The sequence below is a fragment of the Carlito syrichta genome, unplaced genomic scaffold (assembly GCF_000164805.1).
Source record: "Carlito syrichta isolate Samal-C Ts95f unplaced genomic scaffold, Tarsius_syrichta-2.0.1 Scaffold314788, whole genome shotgun sequence".
Classification (NCBI taxonomy): Eukaryota; Metazoa; Chordata; class Mammalia; order Primates; family Tarsiidae; genus Carlito; species Carlito syrichta.
Window position 1 is genome coordinate 672667 of NW_007258884.1, and position 19035 is coordinate 691701.

General features: G+C 38.9%; 1 protein-coding gene across 3 annotated transcripts in view; it reads right to left on the bottom strand.

Annotated features, from left to right (window-relative positions):
• Nucleotides 1–18869, bottom strand: part of RNF175 (ring finger protein 175) — a 45992-nt gene extending 27123 nt beyond the window's left edge. The window contains exons 1-2 of one of the 3 annotated variants that reach the window (XM_008071909.1): nt 18832–18869; nt 15705–15846 (exon numbers count right to left, since the gene is read on the bottom strand). In XM_008071909.1, the coding sequence (XP_008070100.1) occupies nt 15705–15830 (126 nt within the window). In that variant the 5' untranslated portion in view covers nt 15831–15846; nt 18832–18869. Of the gene's footprint in view, nt 1–15704; nt 15887–18831 lie in introns of those variants that run through there. The other 2 variants (XM_021719520.1, XM_021719519.1) reach the window with 2 other exon arrangements.
• Between the last annotated feature and the right edge of the window lie 166 nt (nt 18870–19035).

Consider the following 19035-nt stretch of genomic DNA (forward strand, 5'->3'; position numbering starts at 1 on the left):
TCAGACCACAGTGGAGTAAAACTAAAAATTAACTCCAAGAACTCATGAAACCAAACAAACACATGGAAGTTAAACAATCTGTATCTGAATGATCTTTGGGTCAACAATGAAGTCAATATGAAAATTTAAAAATTCCTCAAAATGAATGACATCAATAAGACAGTTATCAAAACCTCTGGGACACAGCCAAAGCTATGCTCAGAGGAAAATTTATGGTGCTTAAGGATTACATTAATAAGACTAAAAGATTGTACATTGACACCCTAACATCACACCTCAAGGAGTTAGAAAAACATGAACAAATCAAACCCAATGCTAGCAGAAGAAAAAAAAAAATAATGAAAATCAGAGCAGAACTAAATGAAATTGAAATGCAAAAAAATACATGGGATCAATGAAGCAAAAAGTTGACTCTTTGAAAATATAAACAAAATTGATAGGCCACTAGATAGATTAACTAAGAAATGAAGAGAGACGATTCAAATTAGGTCAATCAGAAATGAAAATGGAGACATTACAACTAATACAATGGAAAGTCAGAAGATCATCCAAGACTATTATGAAATCTATGCAAACAAACTGGACAATAGACAGGAAATGGATAAATTATTGGAAACATACAACCCTCCCACCTTGAATCAGGAGGAAATAGAAACCCTGAATAGATCAATGATGAGCGTGAGAGTGAAACAGTAATTAGAAGTCTCCCAACAAAAAAGAGCCCAGGACCTGAAGGATTCACAGCTGAATTCTACCAGCCCATCAAAGAAGAATTAGTACCAATTTGGGGAGACTTCTCCATAAGTCAGTCTATGAGGCCAGTATAACTTTGATACTGAAGCCAGGAAAATACACAACAAAAAGAAAACTACAGATCAATAACCCTTATGAACACAGACACAGAAATCCTTAACAAGAGATTAGCAAACCAAATTCAATAGCACATTAAAAATTAATAATGATACACGATGACCAAGTGGTTTTGATCCCAGGGATGCAAAGGTGGTTAACATATGCAAACCAATAAACGTGATCCACTACATAAACAGAAATCATATGATTATTTCAATAGATGCAGAGAAAGCATTTTATAAAATCCAGCATCTCTTCATGGTAAAAACCCTCAGCAAAATAGGGACTCAGGAAACACTCCTCAAAATAATAAGAGCCATATACAACAAACTCACAGCCAGTGCCATTCTAAATGGAGAAAAGTTGAATACATTCCCCCTCAGAACTAGAACAAGAACGCCCTCTTTCATCACACCTATTCAAGACAGTTCTGGAAGTCCTAGCCAGAGCAATTAGGAAAGAAAAGAAATAAACTCCAATTTTCCAAATTGGAAAATAAGAAATTAAGCTATCTCTGCATGCCGACAATGATCTTATACCTAAAGAATCCCAAAGACTCCTCCAAAAGACTCTTGGACTTGATAAACAAACTTGGTAAAGTTTCGGGATACAAAATCAACACACAAAAATTGGTAGCACTGGTATACACCCATAATGACCAAGCTGAAAATCAAATCAAGAACTCAATTCCATTTACAGCATCAGCCAAAAAACTAAAATGCCTATAAATATATTTAACCAAAGAGGTGAAAGATCTCTACAAGGAGAATTACAAAACTCTGATGAAAGAAACTGCAGAGGACATGAATGGAGAAACAGCCCATGTTCATGGATTGGAAGAATCAACAGTGTTAAGATGATGATATTACCCAAATGTACAGATTCAATGCAATTCCTATCAAACTACCAATGTAATTTTTCACAGAATTAGAAAAAAACAATCCTAAAATCCATATGGAACCAAAAAAGAGTCAGAATAGTCAAAGCAATCCTAAGCAAAAGAACAAAGCTGGAAGCACACACTATCTAACTTCAAATTATACTACAAGGTTGTAGCAACCAAAACAGCATGGTACTGGTACAAAAGTAGACACATAGACCAACGGAACAGAATAGAGAATCCAGAAATAAACTCAAATACCTACAACCAACTGATCTTTGACAAAGTAAACAAAAACATACACTGGAGAAAGGACACTCTATTCAACAAACGGTGCTGAGAGAATTGGATAGCTATATACAGAAAAATGAAACTTGATCCTTTATCTCTCCTCATATACAAAAATTAATTCAAGGAGGACTTAACTGTTAGACATGAAACTATAAAAATCCTGGAAGAAAATCTAGGAACACTCTTCTGAACATCAGCCTAGGCAAATAATGTATGGCTAAAACACCAAAAGCAAATGCAATAACAAAAAATAAGTGGAAGTTAATTAAACTACAAAGCTTCTGTACAGCAAAATAAATAATTAACACAGCAAAAAGGCAACCTACAGAATTGGAGAAGATATTCAAGAAGAAAGTTTACATATGACAGAGGACTGATATCCAGAATCTACAGAGAGCTCAAATTGCAAGAGAAAAGCAAATAACCCCATAAAAAAATGAGCAAATGACATGAATAGACACCTCTCAAGATATGCAAATGGCCATCAAACATATGAAAAAATACTTAACATCACTAATTATCAGGGAAATGCACATCAACACCACAATGAGATACCACCTTACACTAGTCAGAATGGCCATCATTAAAAAAATAACACTAGAAGCTGGTGTGGATGCAGAGAATAAGGAACACTGATACACTGCTGGTGAGAGTGTAAATTAGTACAAGCTCTGTGGAAATCGGTATTTAAGATTTCTCAAAGAACTAAAACTACTTTTCTACCATTTGATCCAGTAATCCTACTACTAGGTATCTACCCTAAGGAACAGAGATCGTTAGATAAAAAGACACCTGCGCCTGCATGTTTACCACAACACAATTCACAATTGCAAAGATGTGATTCAGCCTAAATGCCCCTGAGCCAATTGGTAGATAATGTGGTAAATATACAGTATGGAATACTATCCAGGTATCAAAAGGAATGAAATAATATCTTTTGAAGCAACTTGGATGGAATTGGAGAACATCATCCTAAGTGAACTAACTCAGCATGTTCTCACTTATAAGTGGGAGCTAAACTAACGATCCGCAAAAACATAGAGAATGATATAATGGACATTGCAGACTCTGAAAGGGGAGAGGGAAAGGGGTGAAGGGACAAAAATATCACCTATCAGGTACAAAATGCACAGGTGGGGATGGTGGGTACAATTAGAGTCAAGATAAAAAACTATTTGTATACCCTAAAGCTACTGAAATAAGGAGAAAAATTATTTTTAAAAAGGCGTTGGAGATCAGAAATAAAAGGAAAGCAAAAAGTCATTATAATGTCTTACGTATGCAAATATTTAATTTAATTTCTTAACTATATTTAAAGTGCATTCCCAGTACCATCTTTCCTCAACATGAAAAAGGAAAGATCAGAAATTTGCATTGTGAATTCAAAAACTGTATGGGAATCATTTTGAAACAAGGGCCACATTTCATAGCAATTTAAAAGATTCTTTATCAATTTCCAGAGCAGTTAAAACTTCTCATTTTTAATAGTAACTGCCACATATGAAATGTAGGAATGTTGTGCCTCATAAATAAACACATGAAATATGTAAAATCGTGGGGCATACATGCAAAGGAGGAAGCCTGGCATCTGGAACACATTAATAATGCCAGAACGGTCATCATCTGGGCATGTGCATACAAAACGCATCTGCTTATGGGCGAAGGGTAGCTCGTGCATCTGGATCATATCACCCATGTTTTCCCCACCTACATATCAGAACAGGAGGAATGTCCTGACGAATCACATGCTGCCCAAAGGTATCACATTTTCTTTTCTTGTTGCCATGCACATAATGAATCTGAAAAGAGCTGCAGGTTAAGAGTCAAACAAAGATAGCTTTCATTTGTCTGATTGTATAGAAGGATGAATGGGTCACGCAATATTGAAAGAAAGAAGAAAAAGAAAGGAAGAAAGAAGAAAAAGAAAAAGAAAGAAAGAAAAAAGAAAGCTGTGAGATGTCATATCCTTAGTATTGCAAATCCGAAACAATTTGCAACTGTATGTGTGCGTGTGCGCTCGCGCATGTGTGTGTAAGTGTGTGGAGGGAGAACATGGGGATACTCAGAGGAAAGCAGAAAATGAGCATAAAAATAAATGACTCCAGAAAACAACGTTGGTATCAGTAAAAGACAATGAAGGAAAAGTGTGGATGTTGTTGGAACGTGAAAATGTATGGAATCTTGCCATATGAAGGGCCCTTAGAAATTCATTTGGGTCCATTTTTCTACCTCCAGATCAATCCAGATAGTTATTTTTGCTATTTAAAGTCTTCAAGGAAATTCTGCAGTGTTATGTACATATGTATGCGGGTATGCATGTGAGTATTTGTCCTTGCCTCATTATAAACAGATTTGAGCAGACAAAATGCTCCATTGGCACAGTAATATTTTCTAGTGTTTCACAGCTATTAAGTTCGGTTTAAATAGAAAAATTATTTGCAAATTATTTGCTGCATACTGTGGCATGTCTGAAACCCAAATTCTGTAGATGTAGTCAGTCATCAGGGGCTTCCTACTGATTTGAGCAGTAGAAGGATTTCTTTTTGGCATTCTCCTCCCTGCAGATATGGAAAGTAAGTGCATATAAAAGAAGGTGGAGAGGGTAATGTTAAATTAAATTTTATTCTTAGTTAAATGTTGTTCAAAGCACTTGAAAATAATTTAACTTTGAGGCTGTGCTTATGTCTACACCACTCAAGAGTACCAGGTAGAAAAAGAAAAAAATTCAAATACCCAGATACTTGGTCTACACTGTGCTAAAACTGTGACTATTTGGAAAGGTCCAGGTAGTTGGTACTATTTTATAAAACTAAAAATTTTCTACGTTTTTAAAATTTTTTTTTTTTTTTTAAAGATATGGGGTCTTGCTCTGTTGCCCAGTCTGGAGTGCAGTGAAATGTTATAGCTCACTGCAGTCTCAAGCCCCTTGGCTCAAGTAATCCTCCTGCCTCAGCTTCCCGAGTAACTGGTACTACAGGTGCTTATTAACTATCAGGCTAGTTAAAAAAAAAAAATATTTTTTTTTTAAACAGACGAAGTCTCACTGTGTTGTTCAGTCTGGTCTCAAACTCCTGACCTCGTGATTCTCCTGCCTTGGCCTTTCAAAGCACTGGGATTATTGATGTGAGCCGTTGCACCTGACCAAAAGCTTTCCACCTTCTATTCACTTTCTATCTGCACTTTTTAGTATCACACAAGAGCAGTTAATGCTATATTTCTAGACTTTATTTTTAGATAAATAATTTTCTCTGCTTTGGGTATTTATATTAAGCTGCTCTGATATACACAGCTACTAAAGAACACAAACATACTATATCTAGACAAATTAAATGCTCACCTCAGAGGATGGACATATTTGTTAAAAATTGTATCTGAAAATGTTCTGAACTGTTTGAATTAGTCACTCTTCTAAGTACACGGTCTAAATTATACATAAAAAAATGTGAAAATAATACTTTATGTGTAATCAACAATGCCCTCAAGGCATACATAATATGTATAAATAACAACATCTTCAGTGTACAAAGCTGTTCACACATGCTACTGTATGTAGACTTCCTACGAACTTCCTTCCCTTGCTTGTCTGTAAACTCCCACTTCAACACTAAGTAACCTGGCTCCCACTGTCTGCTGTTTATTTACTTAATTGTTCCAGTATACATAAATAGCAGTATCAGAATTGTTAGCCCACACCCTTCATGGAAAACAACCGTAGTGCATGTTATTATTTGCAGTTTCTACTGCCTTTGTCTTACAGACTCCACTCATTTCCAGAGTTACTTAGGAACAGCACCTACCCCCCATCACCTTCAGTGAGGTTGTTGCATACATTTGTAATACAGTTAGATACTCTTGGCACACTGCATTTCTCCCGGGATCCCCCAACTTCTCAAATTATACTTTAAATGTGCATACTTTAAGGTCCACTCTTTGTGCTGTACAGTTCTATGTCAAATCCTGTTCTATGTACTGTATTTGGCAAATGCATAAAGTCTTGCATCCACAATTACAGTATCACACTAATTTTACTACTCTAAAACTTCCACTTTACCTATTAATTCTCCTCTCTTCCCCTTGAAACACTGGCAATCACTTTACTATCTCTATAGTTTTGTGTTTTTTAGAATGTTGTATAATTAGAACCAGACTGTATATAGCTTTTTCATACTGGCTTGTTTCACCATGACTTGTTTTTACCAAGGTTCCTTCATGTCTTTTCATGGGGGGAGTGTTCTTGTTATGTTTTCTTAAATAACTGACCCCCTTTATCATTATGTAATGCTTCTTCTTATCCCTGATAAGTTTCTTTACTCTGACGTCTGCTTTGTCTGAAATTAATATTGCTAGTCCAGCTTTCTTTTGATTAGTGTTAGTATGGCATATCTTTTCCCAAACCTTTACTTTTAACATATCTGAACATATGTTTTAACATATCTGAATCTCTATTAAGTGAGTTTCTTGTAGACAACATATAATTGAGTCTTTTAAAAAAATTAACCCACTTTGACAATCTCTGTCTTTTAACTGGTACATTTAGACCATTCATATTTGAAGTGATTATTTATATGGCTGGTAGTTAATATCTACCATATATACCTGAGGTAACTGTTTTCTATTTGTTGCATTTCTTCCTCCTGTTTCTCTATCTCTGTCTTTCTTACCTCTGGCGCCTTAATTTCAATTCAGAATAATAAAATTTTTATTGTACTTTCATTTATTCCTTCTCTGATAGTCTTTATTTCATGTAAATCACCTGAATTTCTGATCTATATCATTTTACTTCTTTCTGAAGAACTTCTTTTAACAGTTCTAACAGGTCAAAAACACTGGTGATGAATTCTTCATTTTTTTGTTTGCCAGAGAAAGTCTTTACTTCTCCTTAATTTTTTTTCCTTCCCCCCCCCCTTTTTTTTTAGAGACAGAGTATCACTCTATCACCCAGGCTAGAGTGTAGTGACACAGTCATAGCTCACTGTAGCCTTGACCACCTGGGCTCAAGTGATCCTCCTGCCTCAGCCTTCTGAGAGGTAGGACTTCAGGTGCACACCACACATACGGCTTTTTTTTTTTTTTTTTTTGTAGAGATAGAGTTTTGCTATTTTTCCCAGGTTTTTCTCAAACTTCATGCCTCAAGTGACCCTCCTGCCTCAGCCTTCTGAGAGGTAGGACTTCAGGTACACACACACATATGGCTACTTTTTTTTTTGTAGAGATGGTGTTTTTCTATGTTTCCCAGGCTTGTCTTAAACTCCACCTCAAGTGATCCTCCTTCCTCAGCTTCCCAAAGTGCTGAGATTACAGGCATGAGCCACTATGCTTGGCCTCTCCTTCACTTTTGAAGGATACTTTCTCTGGATATGGATTTCTAGATTGGTGTTTTTTTTTCCCTTAAATATGTTAAATATTTCACTTCACTTTCTTATTGCTCGTGTGGTTTTGTGAAGAGAGGTCTGATGTAATTCTTATTTTTGTTCCTCTATACGTAAGATTTATTTCCCCTTCTGGCTGCTTTTAAGACTTTCTCCTTGTCTTAGTATAGTGTGAATTTGATATGCCTAGATAGATATCTTGGTATTTTTCCGACTTGATGTCCTCTGAGATTTTTGGATCTGTGGTTTGGTGTCTATCATTAATTTTGGAAAACTCTTGGCCATTATTATTTCAAATATTTCTTCAGTTCCATTATCTCTTTTCCTTTTGTTATTCCACTATGTGTATGTTTTGTTTTTTGAAACTGTTCCATAGTTCTTAGACATCCTGCTGTGTTTTTTAATTCTTTTTTTCCCTGACATTATCTCAAGTGCATGGATTCTTTCCTCAGCTGTGTCCAAGCTATTGATGAGCCCACTAAAAGCATTCTTTATTTCTATCATTTTTTGTTTTATTTCTAGCATTTCTTTTAGATTTTTTTTGTTTCTACTTCTCTGATTACATTACTCATCTGTCCTTGTTGTCTACCTTTTCCTTTAGAGATCTTAGCATATTAACCACAGTTATTTTGTTTTAATTGACAAATAATAATTGCATATATTTATGAGGTACAATGTGATGCTTTAGTACATGTATGCATTGTGAAATGATCAAGTCACACGAATGAGCATATTTATCACCGAAATATTTTACATGTGGTGAGAACATTTAAAATCCTTTCTCTTAGCTATGTGAACATACATTACGGTCACCATGCTGTGCAGTGGGACACCAAACGGATTCTTCCTGTTTAACGGAAACTTTATACTTACTGACCAACGTTTCTCCTTTCCCCGTCTACCCCTGCCCCACAGCCTGTGGCAAGCACTATACTACTCCCTACTTCCATGTGTTTGACTTTTTCACCATAGTTATTTCAAATTCCTGGTCTGACAATTCCAAAATCTCTGCCATAGTTGAGTCTAGTTCTGATGTTTGCTTTGTCTCTTCAGACTGTTTTTTTTTTTTTTCTTTTTAACATGCCTTATAGTTTTTGGTTGAAAGGCAGACATGACATATTGAGTAATAGGAACTAAGATAAGCAGGCTATTAGTGTGAGGTTTTGTGTTAATTTGGCTGAGAGCTGGACTGTGTCAGAGGCTTCAGTTCTGACTAGTGTCCTTGTTTTTATCTCCCTTACTGTTGTCTTTGAGTTTCCCTAAAAACTTCTTCTTTCAAGAATGTAAGTCTTGCAGCTCTTTCAGCTCTAACCCTCTGTTGTTACACTGGACACCTGTCAATGTGGTAATGCATGAGGGCAGTGGGGGGAGGTGTTCTATTCAACTTTTTAATGTCCCCTTAAGTGAGACAGGAAGGCTAGAGGAAGCTGGAGTTGGGCCATTTCTCTCCCCTTACATAGGATGAGGCTCTGATAAAATCTTTTTCCTCGCTGTTAGAAGCTTTGTTATGGAGGACACTCTTGGTCTAATTCAAAATAGTCACTTTTCCCCTTGCCTGTCGGAAGCACAAGAGCTTTTCTCGGTGTGTGTGTGTGTGTGTGTGTGTGTGTGTGTGTGTGTGTGTGTTTCTGTTGTTGGTTTTTTTTCCACCATGAAAACCCAGTGGGGTTCCTGGGGGCAAAACCTATGAAAATATTGTGGTGGTGGGTAGCTGACTGTGGCTCCAGGAGTTTCTTGCATTAGTTTGCTCTCTGCTTCCAGCAATTCTTCAAAGTTACAACCAGTTTATAGCTGTGATGGCCTCTGTTTCCAGGAAGCAGATAGCAGTTATGATTCTCTGAGTGTGGAATAACTCTCCCTGTGAATATATTTTTTATATCGTGACTTATAATTCTCTAATAGGTCCAAGAAAAGTCATTGATATTCAGTGTCTAGCTTTTTTCTTGTTGTAAGACAGAAATGGTGACTTCCAAGCTTTTTACATGTTGGAGCTGAAACCAAAAGTCCTTCCAATTTTTTTAATCTATCATTTTAAATATCAGGAAACTGAGGCTTACTGTGGTTAATTGAGTAGATAGAGTCTTCCCACTCCTAAACCAACGCTCTTCCCTTTACCATCCTGCCTCCAGTCCCTACTAATACAACTCACAAAATCAGCCTGGGGAACTGTCCTCAGAGAAAGAAAGAAGCAGAATAGAGGGGTGTGGCAAGGCGGGATAAACAGGTGTACTCCTGTAATCCCAGCCCTGTGGGAGGCAGAGGTGAGGGAATTGCCCGAGCCCATGGGTTCGAGAACAGCCTGGGCAACTTGGTGAGATCTCATCTCTACAATAAATACAAAAATTAGATGGGTATGACGGCACGTGCCTGTAGTACTGGCTATTTGGAAGGCTGAGGCAGAAGGATCGCCTAAGCCCAGCAGGTCGAGGCTGAAGTGGCCATGAGTGTGCCTCTACACTTCAGCCTGGGTGATGAAGTGAGACTCCAACACAAAATGAACAAACAGGTGTACTGCTTCGGAAAAAAAAATCATTATCTCCTAGAAGAGAATGTAGATTAATGGTTGAGTAGGCACCTTAGCATTACAAAATTGTACAGAAAAAGGATTTATTAGCAAACTGCTTTTACAGCATATAATTAAGCTTGCACTAGTGTTACACACAAACAATATCTCTTAGATGCATTCAGAGTCAACTAATGGTACTGAACACTTACAATAAATCAGTCAGTGTACTAGAAACTCTCATAGGGAAATGTTCCCAAATTATAACAATAATTTTAGGCATTTCCATTTTGCAGATAGGGAAACCATGATTCAGATATGGAACCCATGGTAGGAGAGCAAATAACTAGTGAAGTTGGATTCTAGCCTTCTTTCTGCAACTAATTAGCTACATGACCTTGGCCAAGGTTTTTAATTTCTGAGTTATATTTCACAAAGGGGATAAAAAATAATTACCTCCCAGGGTAATTGAGCTAATGTACAAAAAGCACTTATCACAGCTGTAATAATAATAGTAATTTATATATAAATTTATATATAGTTATTTTATATATTATAGTAATAATAATAATAGTAAGAGTGCTATTATAATAATTATAATTAATATGTATACTAATATATTACTAATATTAAGGTTACAATATCAAGTCATGGAAATAAATTTTACTATACAGCCTCTTGTAGAAAAGAGTAGGAATTTCATGAATCTTATAAACATGTTCAAAGCTCTTAGTAGCTTTGGGAGAGCCTGCATAATCTTAGATGCCAAGATAAACAATAAAAGCTAAGTTCTCTCTGGATGATAAGGCTATTTAAGTCAGAATTTATGAAAATATGTCCATCAAATTCTATCCCAAAGATTTTAAATTGCATAGTGCCTTAGGTCCGGGCTTTTTCAATATTGTCCCATGCAGAACGCAAGAAAGCTGGAAACCAGTGTTTTAGAATAAGCTAGTGGTGCTCCGGGAGCCATTTCCAGCTCAAATGGTTGCAGACATCATCCAGGATACCTGGAATGGCTATGTTCTGATGCTGGGGCAAGCATGAGGCTGTCAGGGCTGCAGCATGGGAAAGCTTGGCCTTGCATACTGGCTCTCACCTTGGGCCAAAGATTGTCAGTAGAGATGTGCAGGGGAAATGGGTTGCTCAAACTGTGCCTTTGGGACAATGTCAATAATAGAAGTGGAACATGTTCCAGAATCCAACCTCATCTATGAGCTAATCCAGCAGTGTCCCAGTGGGGCCACCATAAGACCTGAATCTGTCCTTGACTACTGTGAAGGTATCTTTACCTTTGGCTTTGCTAAAGTGCCAGACAGGGTAACCATGATCATGAGAGGCCATGATCACAGTCTTCTGGTCATTTCCAAGGTGATCTTTTGGACCGCAGAGCACCTCTGGGTAGTCATAAAATAGAGGAGCTATGTGATAGAGGGACACAAAAACAGCAGTCTTAGGGAGCAAAAGTGTGGAGACTAAGGGAATCTGGGGGATAGTTAAAAGCAATGTTTCTGGAGAGGAATTCTAGGTGGCACAGCTCTTTATAATAGGAGTATTATTTTAGTCATTATAAGTAATATATATACTAATATGTTACTAATATTGATGGAGGTCACAACATGAAGTCATTGAAATAAATGTTATGTGAGCTCTGGGAAAAACTCAGACAGACAATTCCAGATGGCTGACAGTGGTCAGGCTCAGGATAACCACTTGGCACAGCATAGCTAGAGTCACCTGGGTCAGCGCCTCCAAAGGCCACAAGTCCTTAGAAGAAATACTGACTCATGCTGGTCTATCTGTGGCCAGCCACACACACCCACAGAGATGACACATGAGCAATAGCTTCAAATACAAGATAAGGATGAGAGTTTTGGGCATATGCCTCCTTCAAAACTATCAAATAAAGATGGCAGAGGAGTGGTGTGCCATAGTACAAGTCATCTGGCTCATGAGAATACACTCAAGGACAGAGGGCTTCTTATGCAAAATCCACATCTGTGTTACTATGGAAGGAGAGCACTTCTTTTATATCAATCCAGAGACAATGAGTAATTATAAAGAAAGGATAGAATAGAGCTATGGACAGATTCCTTAAGAATTTAGGTTTCCACTTACATAAGGACCCCGACAATTCTATCTTAGATATTTCCATTTTACAGATAAGGAAAGCATAGTTAAGATATTCTATTTAAAGAACTTTTTCTTCAAAATAAGAGTGAACAACTAGTGAGGTTTGATTCTAGTCTGATTCATTTAAAACCATTATCCAAGTGCAATATAAAGGGTGTTTATTTTAACTGACAAGACAATGGTGACATGACAGAAAATTGATACATTTGCTTTAAAGGAGAAAACAGACTTCCTTTTCTAAATACAATGTTCCAAATTGTCTAAAATTAAATACTGTACAGAACTTAAAATAATTTATTTAGACCTTGTACTACATAGGAAATATTTTTTATGATAGGTAATAAAATAAAATACTGGTCTATGTCAATACTTCACATGTCACAGGCAAGTCTTCACAATGACCAGAACCAAGTAGAATGCTAATTGAGGACCTTCTCCCTTTGCAACATTTCTCCATTTAGGCCATAACTGAATTTAAACCAGAGGTTTTCAAAGTGTGATGTTAGGACTGGCAGCATCAGCACTAGCAGGGAACTTGTTAGACATGCAAATCCTTGGGCTCCCGGGCAATAAAAAACTCTAGGGGTGGAACCTGGGAATTTGATTCAACAAGCCCTCCATAGAGTCTGATGCACCCTAGATTTTGAAACCTACTGCTGTAAACATTGCAGTGTCAAGGTGTCAGATCAGTCCAATAAGGTCTCAGGGCCTTGAGGACCTGAGATGAGAAAACTCCAGTGAACATGTTCAAGTGGGATTGGTTTGTGAAAGTGGAATTTTGCTCTGTTGCTGAGGTCAGTGCAGTGTTTGCATGAACACATTTCTGTGGATATGCAAAACATTAATGCCAAGATGGCTTATCGCTAATGAAACATTAGACAGTGTCTGTTTTGTATTGCTATAACAAAATACCACAAATTATAAGGAAAATACATTTATTTCTCACAGTTCTGGAGGCTGGAAAATCCAAGATCCAGGGGCTGCATCTGGTGAGGACCTTCTTGCTGCACCATAATATGATGGAAGATGAGAGGGCGACAGAGAAAAGAGAGAGAAAAGGGGGCCAAACTTGCCCTTTCATAAGGAGCCCACTCTTGAGATAACAAACCCACTCCCACAATAACAGCATTAATCCATTCATGAGGACAGAGCCTTCATGGCCTAATCATCTCTCATTAAGCTCCACCTCCCAATACTATCACATTGGAGATTAAATTTCCAAGACATGAGTTTTGGGGGACACATTAGAAAACCAAAATATTCTTCCCTGGCCCAAAATTCATGCCCTTCTCACATATAAAAGGTATTCATTCTTGACTTGTTCCAGTACCAGCTCAAAAGTTTAGTCTCATCTAATTTGGATATGGGTCAGACTCAAGGCATGATTCATCCTGAGGCAAACTCCCCTCCAGCTGTGAAATTAAACAAATTACTTACTTCGAAAATACAATGGTAAGACAGGCATGGGATAAATACTCCCATTTCAAAAGGGAGAAATATGAAAGAGGAAAGGAGTAGTAAGTCCCAAGTGATCCAGAGATAATGAACCACAGAGTGAACAATACTAAATTCTAAGGCTTGAGAGGAATCTTTTTTGACTCCATATCCCATCTTCTGGGCACACTAGATCAGGGGTTGAGCCCCCAAGGTCTCAGTAAAGCCCTACCCTCATAACTTTGCTGGACTCAGCCCATGCAACAACTGTCATGAGGTGGAGTCTTGTACCTGTGGCTCTCCCAGGTTGAGTTCTGGTAGTTGTACAGTTCTGGAACTTGGGGGTATCCTCCCCCTCCCATGGTTTAGTGGGGACTCTCTGCTGTGGTCCTGACCCCACAGTTCCACTTAGCATTGCCCTAGTGGGGGACTCTCTATGGCAGCTTTACCTATGTGACAAATCTCTGCCTGGGTGGCTCTTGGGCTGTCCCCAACCTCCTCTGAAATCTATGTGGAGACCACTAATGACCCGACAGTATGTGCATTCTGTGTGCCTGCAGAATTAGCACTGCCAAGGCTTATAGCTTGCACCTTCTGGAGCCACAGATTGAGCTGTACCTGGGATCCCATATCCACAGGTGGGGCAATCAAGAAGTGCTATGCTGGAGTTTGAGGAGCAGAGTCCTAGAGTGGCCCTGTACAGCAAGTGTGTGGAGGGCTCATGGTCCAAAACCATTCTGGAGCTCTGGGTCTGTAAAGGGGAGCAGACTTGAAGATCTTTGAAATGCCTTCAGGGTCATTCTCCCATTGTCTCCATGGATTGCACCCAGTTTCCTTCATGCAGTATCCTTGCAAGCGTTTTCATTCTTTACATAGACAGCCTGTGAATTTTCCAAATGTTTGTATCCTGTTTCCCTTTTAATTACTCATTCCATCTTAAATCATTTCTCTCAAAGAAGCCATGCTGATCCTTCAATATTTTGCTTAGAAATTTCTTTCACCAGATATACTAGTTTCAGCACTCTTAAATCTACCTTCTATAAAGCCCTTGGGCATGGGAACAATTCAGCCAAGTTCTTTGTGACTTTATAACAATGATGACCTTGACTCCAGCTTCCAGCACTTCGTTCCTCACTTCTGTCTGAGACCTCACCAGAATGGCCTTTACTGTCCACATCTCTACCAACATTCTGATCATGACCACTTAACTGCTAAGAAGTTTCAGACTTTCTACAGTTCTTTTCTTCTTCTGAGCCCTCAGCAGAATCACCTTTAATACTCCATTGACAACAATACAGGCTTTTTTTTTCCTGCTTGCTCCTCCAAAGTCTTCCAGCCTCTGTTCACGACCCAACTCAAAAGCTGTTTCCACATTTTCAGGCATTTGTTACAGCAACAGCCCCAATTCTCAGTACCAATTTTCTGTCTTAGTCTATTTTGTGCTGCTAGAACAAGACCACAGACTGGGTACTTCATAATGAACAGAAATGTATTGCCTCATGCATGGTCCTAGAGGCTGGGAAGTTCAAAACAGAGGGACCGGCAACTGGCAAGGACCTTCTTGCTGCATCATCCCATGGCAGAAGGTGAGGGGGCAAAAGAGAATGAAAGATGAAAGGGGGAAGAATGTGTACTTTTATAACAAATCAGGTCCTGTAATAATGGCATTAATCTATTTATGAGGGTAGAGTCTTCATGGCCTAATTCTTTCCCATGAGGCTTTACCTCCCAACACTGCACTGGGGATCAAATCTCCAACACAAGAACTTTGGGGAACACATTCAAACCATAGCAGATGGCTCACCCATTTGTTTCAGCTATTGTTAGTCCTCCTTTTTCTGGGTCATTGGCAGAAGCTGTTCATGCACAAAAGGAAAATTGGTTTATTCAAATCAGGGCTTCTCAACTTTGGCACTATTGACATTTTTGAGTCAGTTCATTTTTGTGGTGGGGAGCTGTCCTGCATGAAGGATGTTTACCAACATCTCTGGCCTCTACCCCCTAGGTGCTAATAGCAACTCCCCTCCCACTCCCCATCCCACCCCTCAGGTCCTGACAAGCAAAAATGTTTCCAGACATTGCCAAATGTCTCTTGGGGACAAAATTGCACCTGGTTAAGAACCACTGACTTAAACCAAAGCAGCTCCTTTAAAGTGGTAACAAAGGAAGAATGTGGCCTTGAAAGGACAGTCAAGTTGGCTCTTGCTGGAGCAGGTAGCCAGCGGCCCCAGGGGTGACTCACGTTGTAGGATCGTCCATGCCTCTGTCTCCATTGTACCAGCACTATCTGCGCGATGACCAGAGCGCAGAGGAAGATCAAGATCATCTCCGCGTGCATGGACTCGTGGCCCCGGTGCATCTTGTACATCCTCTCCTGCTGCAGGCTGGAACTGACAAAAGTGGTCATCCGAAAAAGCCCTCAACCCTTGCACATTTAGCAAAATAAAGAACAAGTGTGGCTCACAGGAAGCAACTGGGGATTGCTGACCCCCAGGGTGTCAACCGGCTGACCCTACGGTTTTGTTGTGGCGCATCAGTCGAGGTTGTAGACAGCAGCCTCCCAATGGGCAGCGTCACTCTGGCCTCTGGGATATGATGTGTGTGTCTGAGCAACTCCAGGCATTAGCAAGCATGGATTATAAAGTTTTTCTGAACGTTTTTCTTGGTTCTTTCCCTTCCCCCAGGATTAGGGAAGGGGCAGCTTAGAGAAGAAGCTTGATTCTATCAGCAAAACCAATTCCTCTCAGTTCTTCACTTTCCTATGTGGTTTTGGCCTCAGTTTTTTCTTATCAAGTTAAATGATGGAGCTGGAAAATACTGATGGGCCCTAGAAGGCTTGGGTTCTGCCACGTCACTGCCTCAGAACCTTGGGGAAGTCATTTATGCTCTCTGAGCCTCAGTTTCCTTGTTTGAAAATTTTAGGTAATGATCCCTCTGTACCTCATGGGTTGTTGTAAGACTGTAAAGCACATGCTATTTTATTTGTACTATATGAGGAATAATAATAATTATTAGGCTGCATCATGTGAAACTGCCATTTTTGAAAGTGAAAAATAGAAGAATACCAGCAATTTCAAGGAATGTCTACAAGTTTCAAGTACAAGGATATCCTGCTGATGGTGCCTAGGCCAAAGAAGAATATGTTATTCATAGGGCAAGAGAACAATGGGCAATGAGTTGTATAACCTACTACAGAACTATTATAGGGAGAAAGAACAGAACTAAGAATTATCTTAGACATGCACAGACTTTTGGATGATGGTTGAATCTTTTAATTTCTAGTTGGGTACTTAGTTTTGCACAAAAGTAGAGAACATCACAAAAAATAGTATGTTTTCTGGCTTAACGTCCTAGAACAGAATTGGCCTCAGAGAAAACCTAGAGCAGTGGATCTTGACCTTGGCTGGAAGTTAGAAATCACTGGGAAGCTTTTAAAAATCCCAGTACCAGCTGGGCTCGGTGACTCAGTCTGTAATTCCAGCACTTTGGGAGGCTGAGGTGAGTGGATTGCCTGAGCCCGCAGGTTCAAGACCAGCTTGGGCAACTTGGCAAGACCTCGTCTCTACAGTAAAAATTTTAAAAATTAGCTGGGTGTGGTAGCACGCGCCTATAGTTATGGTTACTTGGAAGGCTGAGGCTGAAGGATCGCCGGAGCCCAGCAGGTTGACGCTGGGGTGGCCGTGAGTGTGCCACTGCACTCCAGACTGGGTGAAGGGGTGAGACTCCAGCTCAAAGGGTGAGACTCCAGCTCAAAAAAAATAAAAATAAAAAAAATAAAATCCCAATACCCAATTTGTACCCCAGATCAATTAGTTGACCATTGTTGCATTTTATGGGCTGAATTGTTTCCTCCCCAAATTTTTATGTTGAAGTCCCGATCCCCAGTGGGTCAACCTGCCAGCAAAAACCTGCTAGCACCTCGATCTTGGACTTTCAGCCTCCAGAACTGTGAGAAAATAAATGTCTGTTGTTTAAGCCACACAGTCTGTGGCATTTTGTTATGGCATTCCTAGCAAACTAATGCAGGTTTCCAGGATGGGAGCTAGGCATCAGTAATTGTTAAAGCTTCCCACGTAATTTTGGAGGCTGCCAAGATTGAGAACCAGGAGTCTACAGAAAGGGAGAGGCCCAGGGTCAAGATTAGGGAAAAAAGGGAAAATTATGAATGTTGCCTATCATCTTTTTTCTTCTTTTTTAATTCTCCTGAATTGACCACTCAAAGGTAACAATCTGTGCCGCAAGATTATGGCCTTTTAAAGGCAATGGATAGGTGCGTGGGTTGGGTTTTCCCACTCTGCCAGCATGTAGTTACAGATATGGACAGGGTGCCTCAGAGAAGAGCCCCATCCAAGTCCCAGGGGTGCCCCCTGCTGGAGAAGGTGCAGAAACGCACCCACAGAGCCTAGTGAATATTCCTGCTTGAGTTCAGCTTTTGGAGAGGGATTCTTAGAGCGTTAGTGCCAGGAGTTACCATAGATGGACTGAAGCCCCTTTATTTATCAAACAACAAAGATGAAGTCCATATTGGGTATGCGACTTGAAAAATATTGCACAGCTATTAGGCTCTGTGCTGGAAGCTGGACTCAGGAGACAAGAGTGACTTCTAGACTCTCATAAAAAAGAAAAATACACTCGTGTCCCTGAAGAAAAGGAAAGTAAGAAAAAAATGAGAAGGGTACAAGAGCTTAATTATGGTTTTCACAGCCCCAAATCAAAAATAACTATTTAACATTTTATGTAATTAATAGACTTTGAGCTTAGGCCGTGTAGATAGAAGAGTAAATTAATCATCAGTCTAAAATAAGTTTTGCATAGATGTAAAACAAACTGTCAGAATCTATTTTGTATACATAATGATGAAAATGCATCTCAAATGGGTTCACCTACGTGTAAGTGCTTTGAGCAGTATAAATCGGTATACACATGCAATAAATATTTTCTATTTGGATTAGGAATACAGTTAACATGGATTTCTATAGTGAAAAAAGGAGGAACTTTTCATTTTTATTCATTTCATGTGGTGCTCATAGTGCCCAATGGACCCACACTAGGCACCAGAACACAAGAGAAACAGCATATATATGGAAACCCAGATGTACCATGTGCCTAAAATAAATACTAACTTGACCCAGGTATATTTTGAAGGCTGTATTAATCCAGCTTTGTGGACAGGATTGCATGGATCACACTGCAGAAAACACGAAATCCATGCAGTTTTGGTCGACCGTCTCCTTGTGCACACATGGCTGTTCTACCTTCTCTATCTTGGAAAATTTACAAATAAAATGATGACTTCATTCAATTTTTCAACTGCTAAGTTAAAAATCTATTTTTTAGTAAAACAGTTATAAAAAATATCAGTCACTTACTTCCAGGCATCATCATCTGCAGAAAGTTTTGTATGAGAGATCTGAAAAACATAAAAAAGGGACCATGTCAAAATTTACTTGTTTTCTTGGCTTATATTTTACAGCATTACATGGGAAACTCAAATCATGAAAAATAACGATGTTCCCTAGTACAATTAGAACAATTGAGGATGAAAGTTCTGTTTTTCTTTTTCTTTCTTTTTT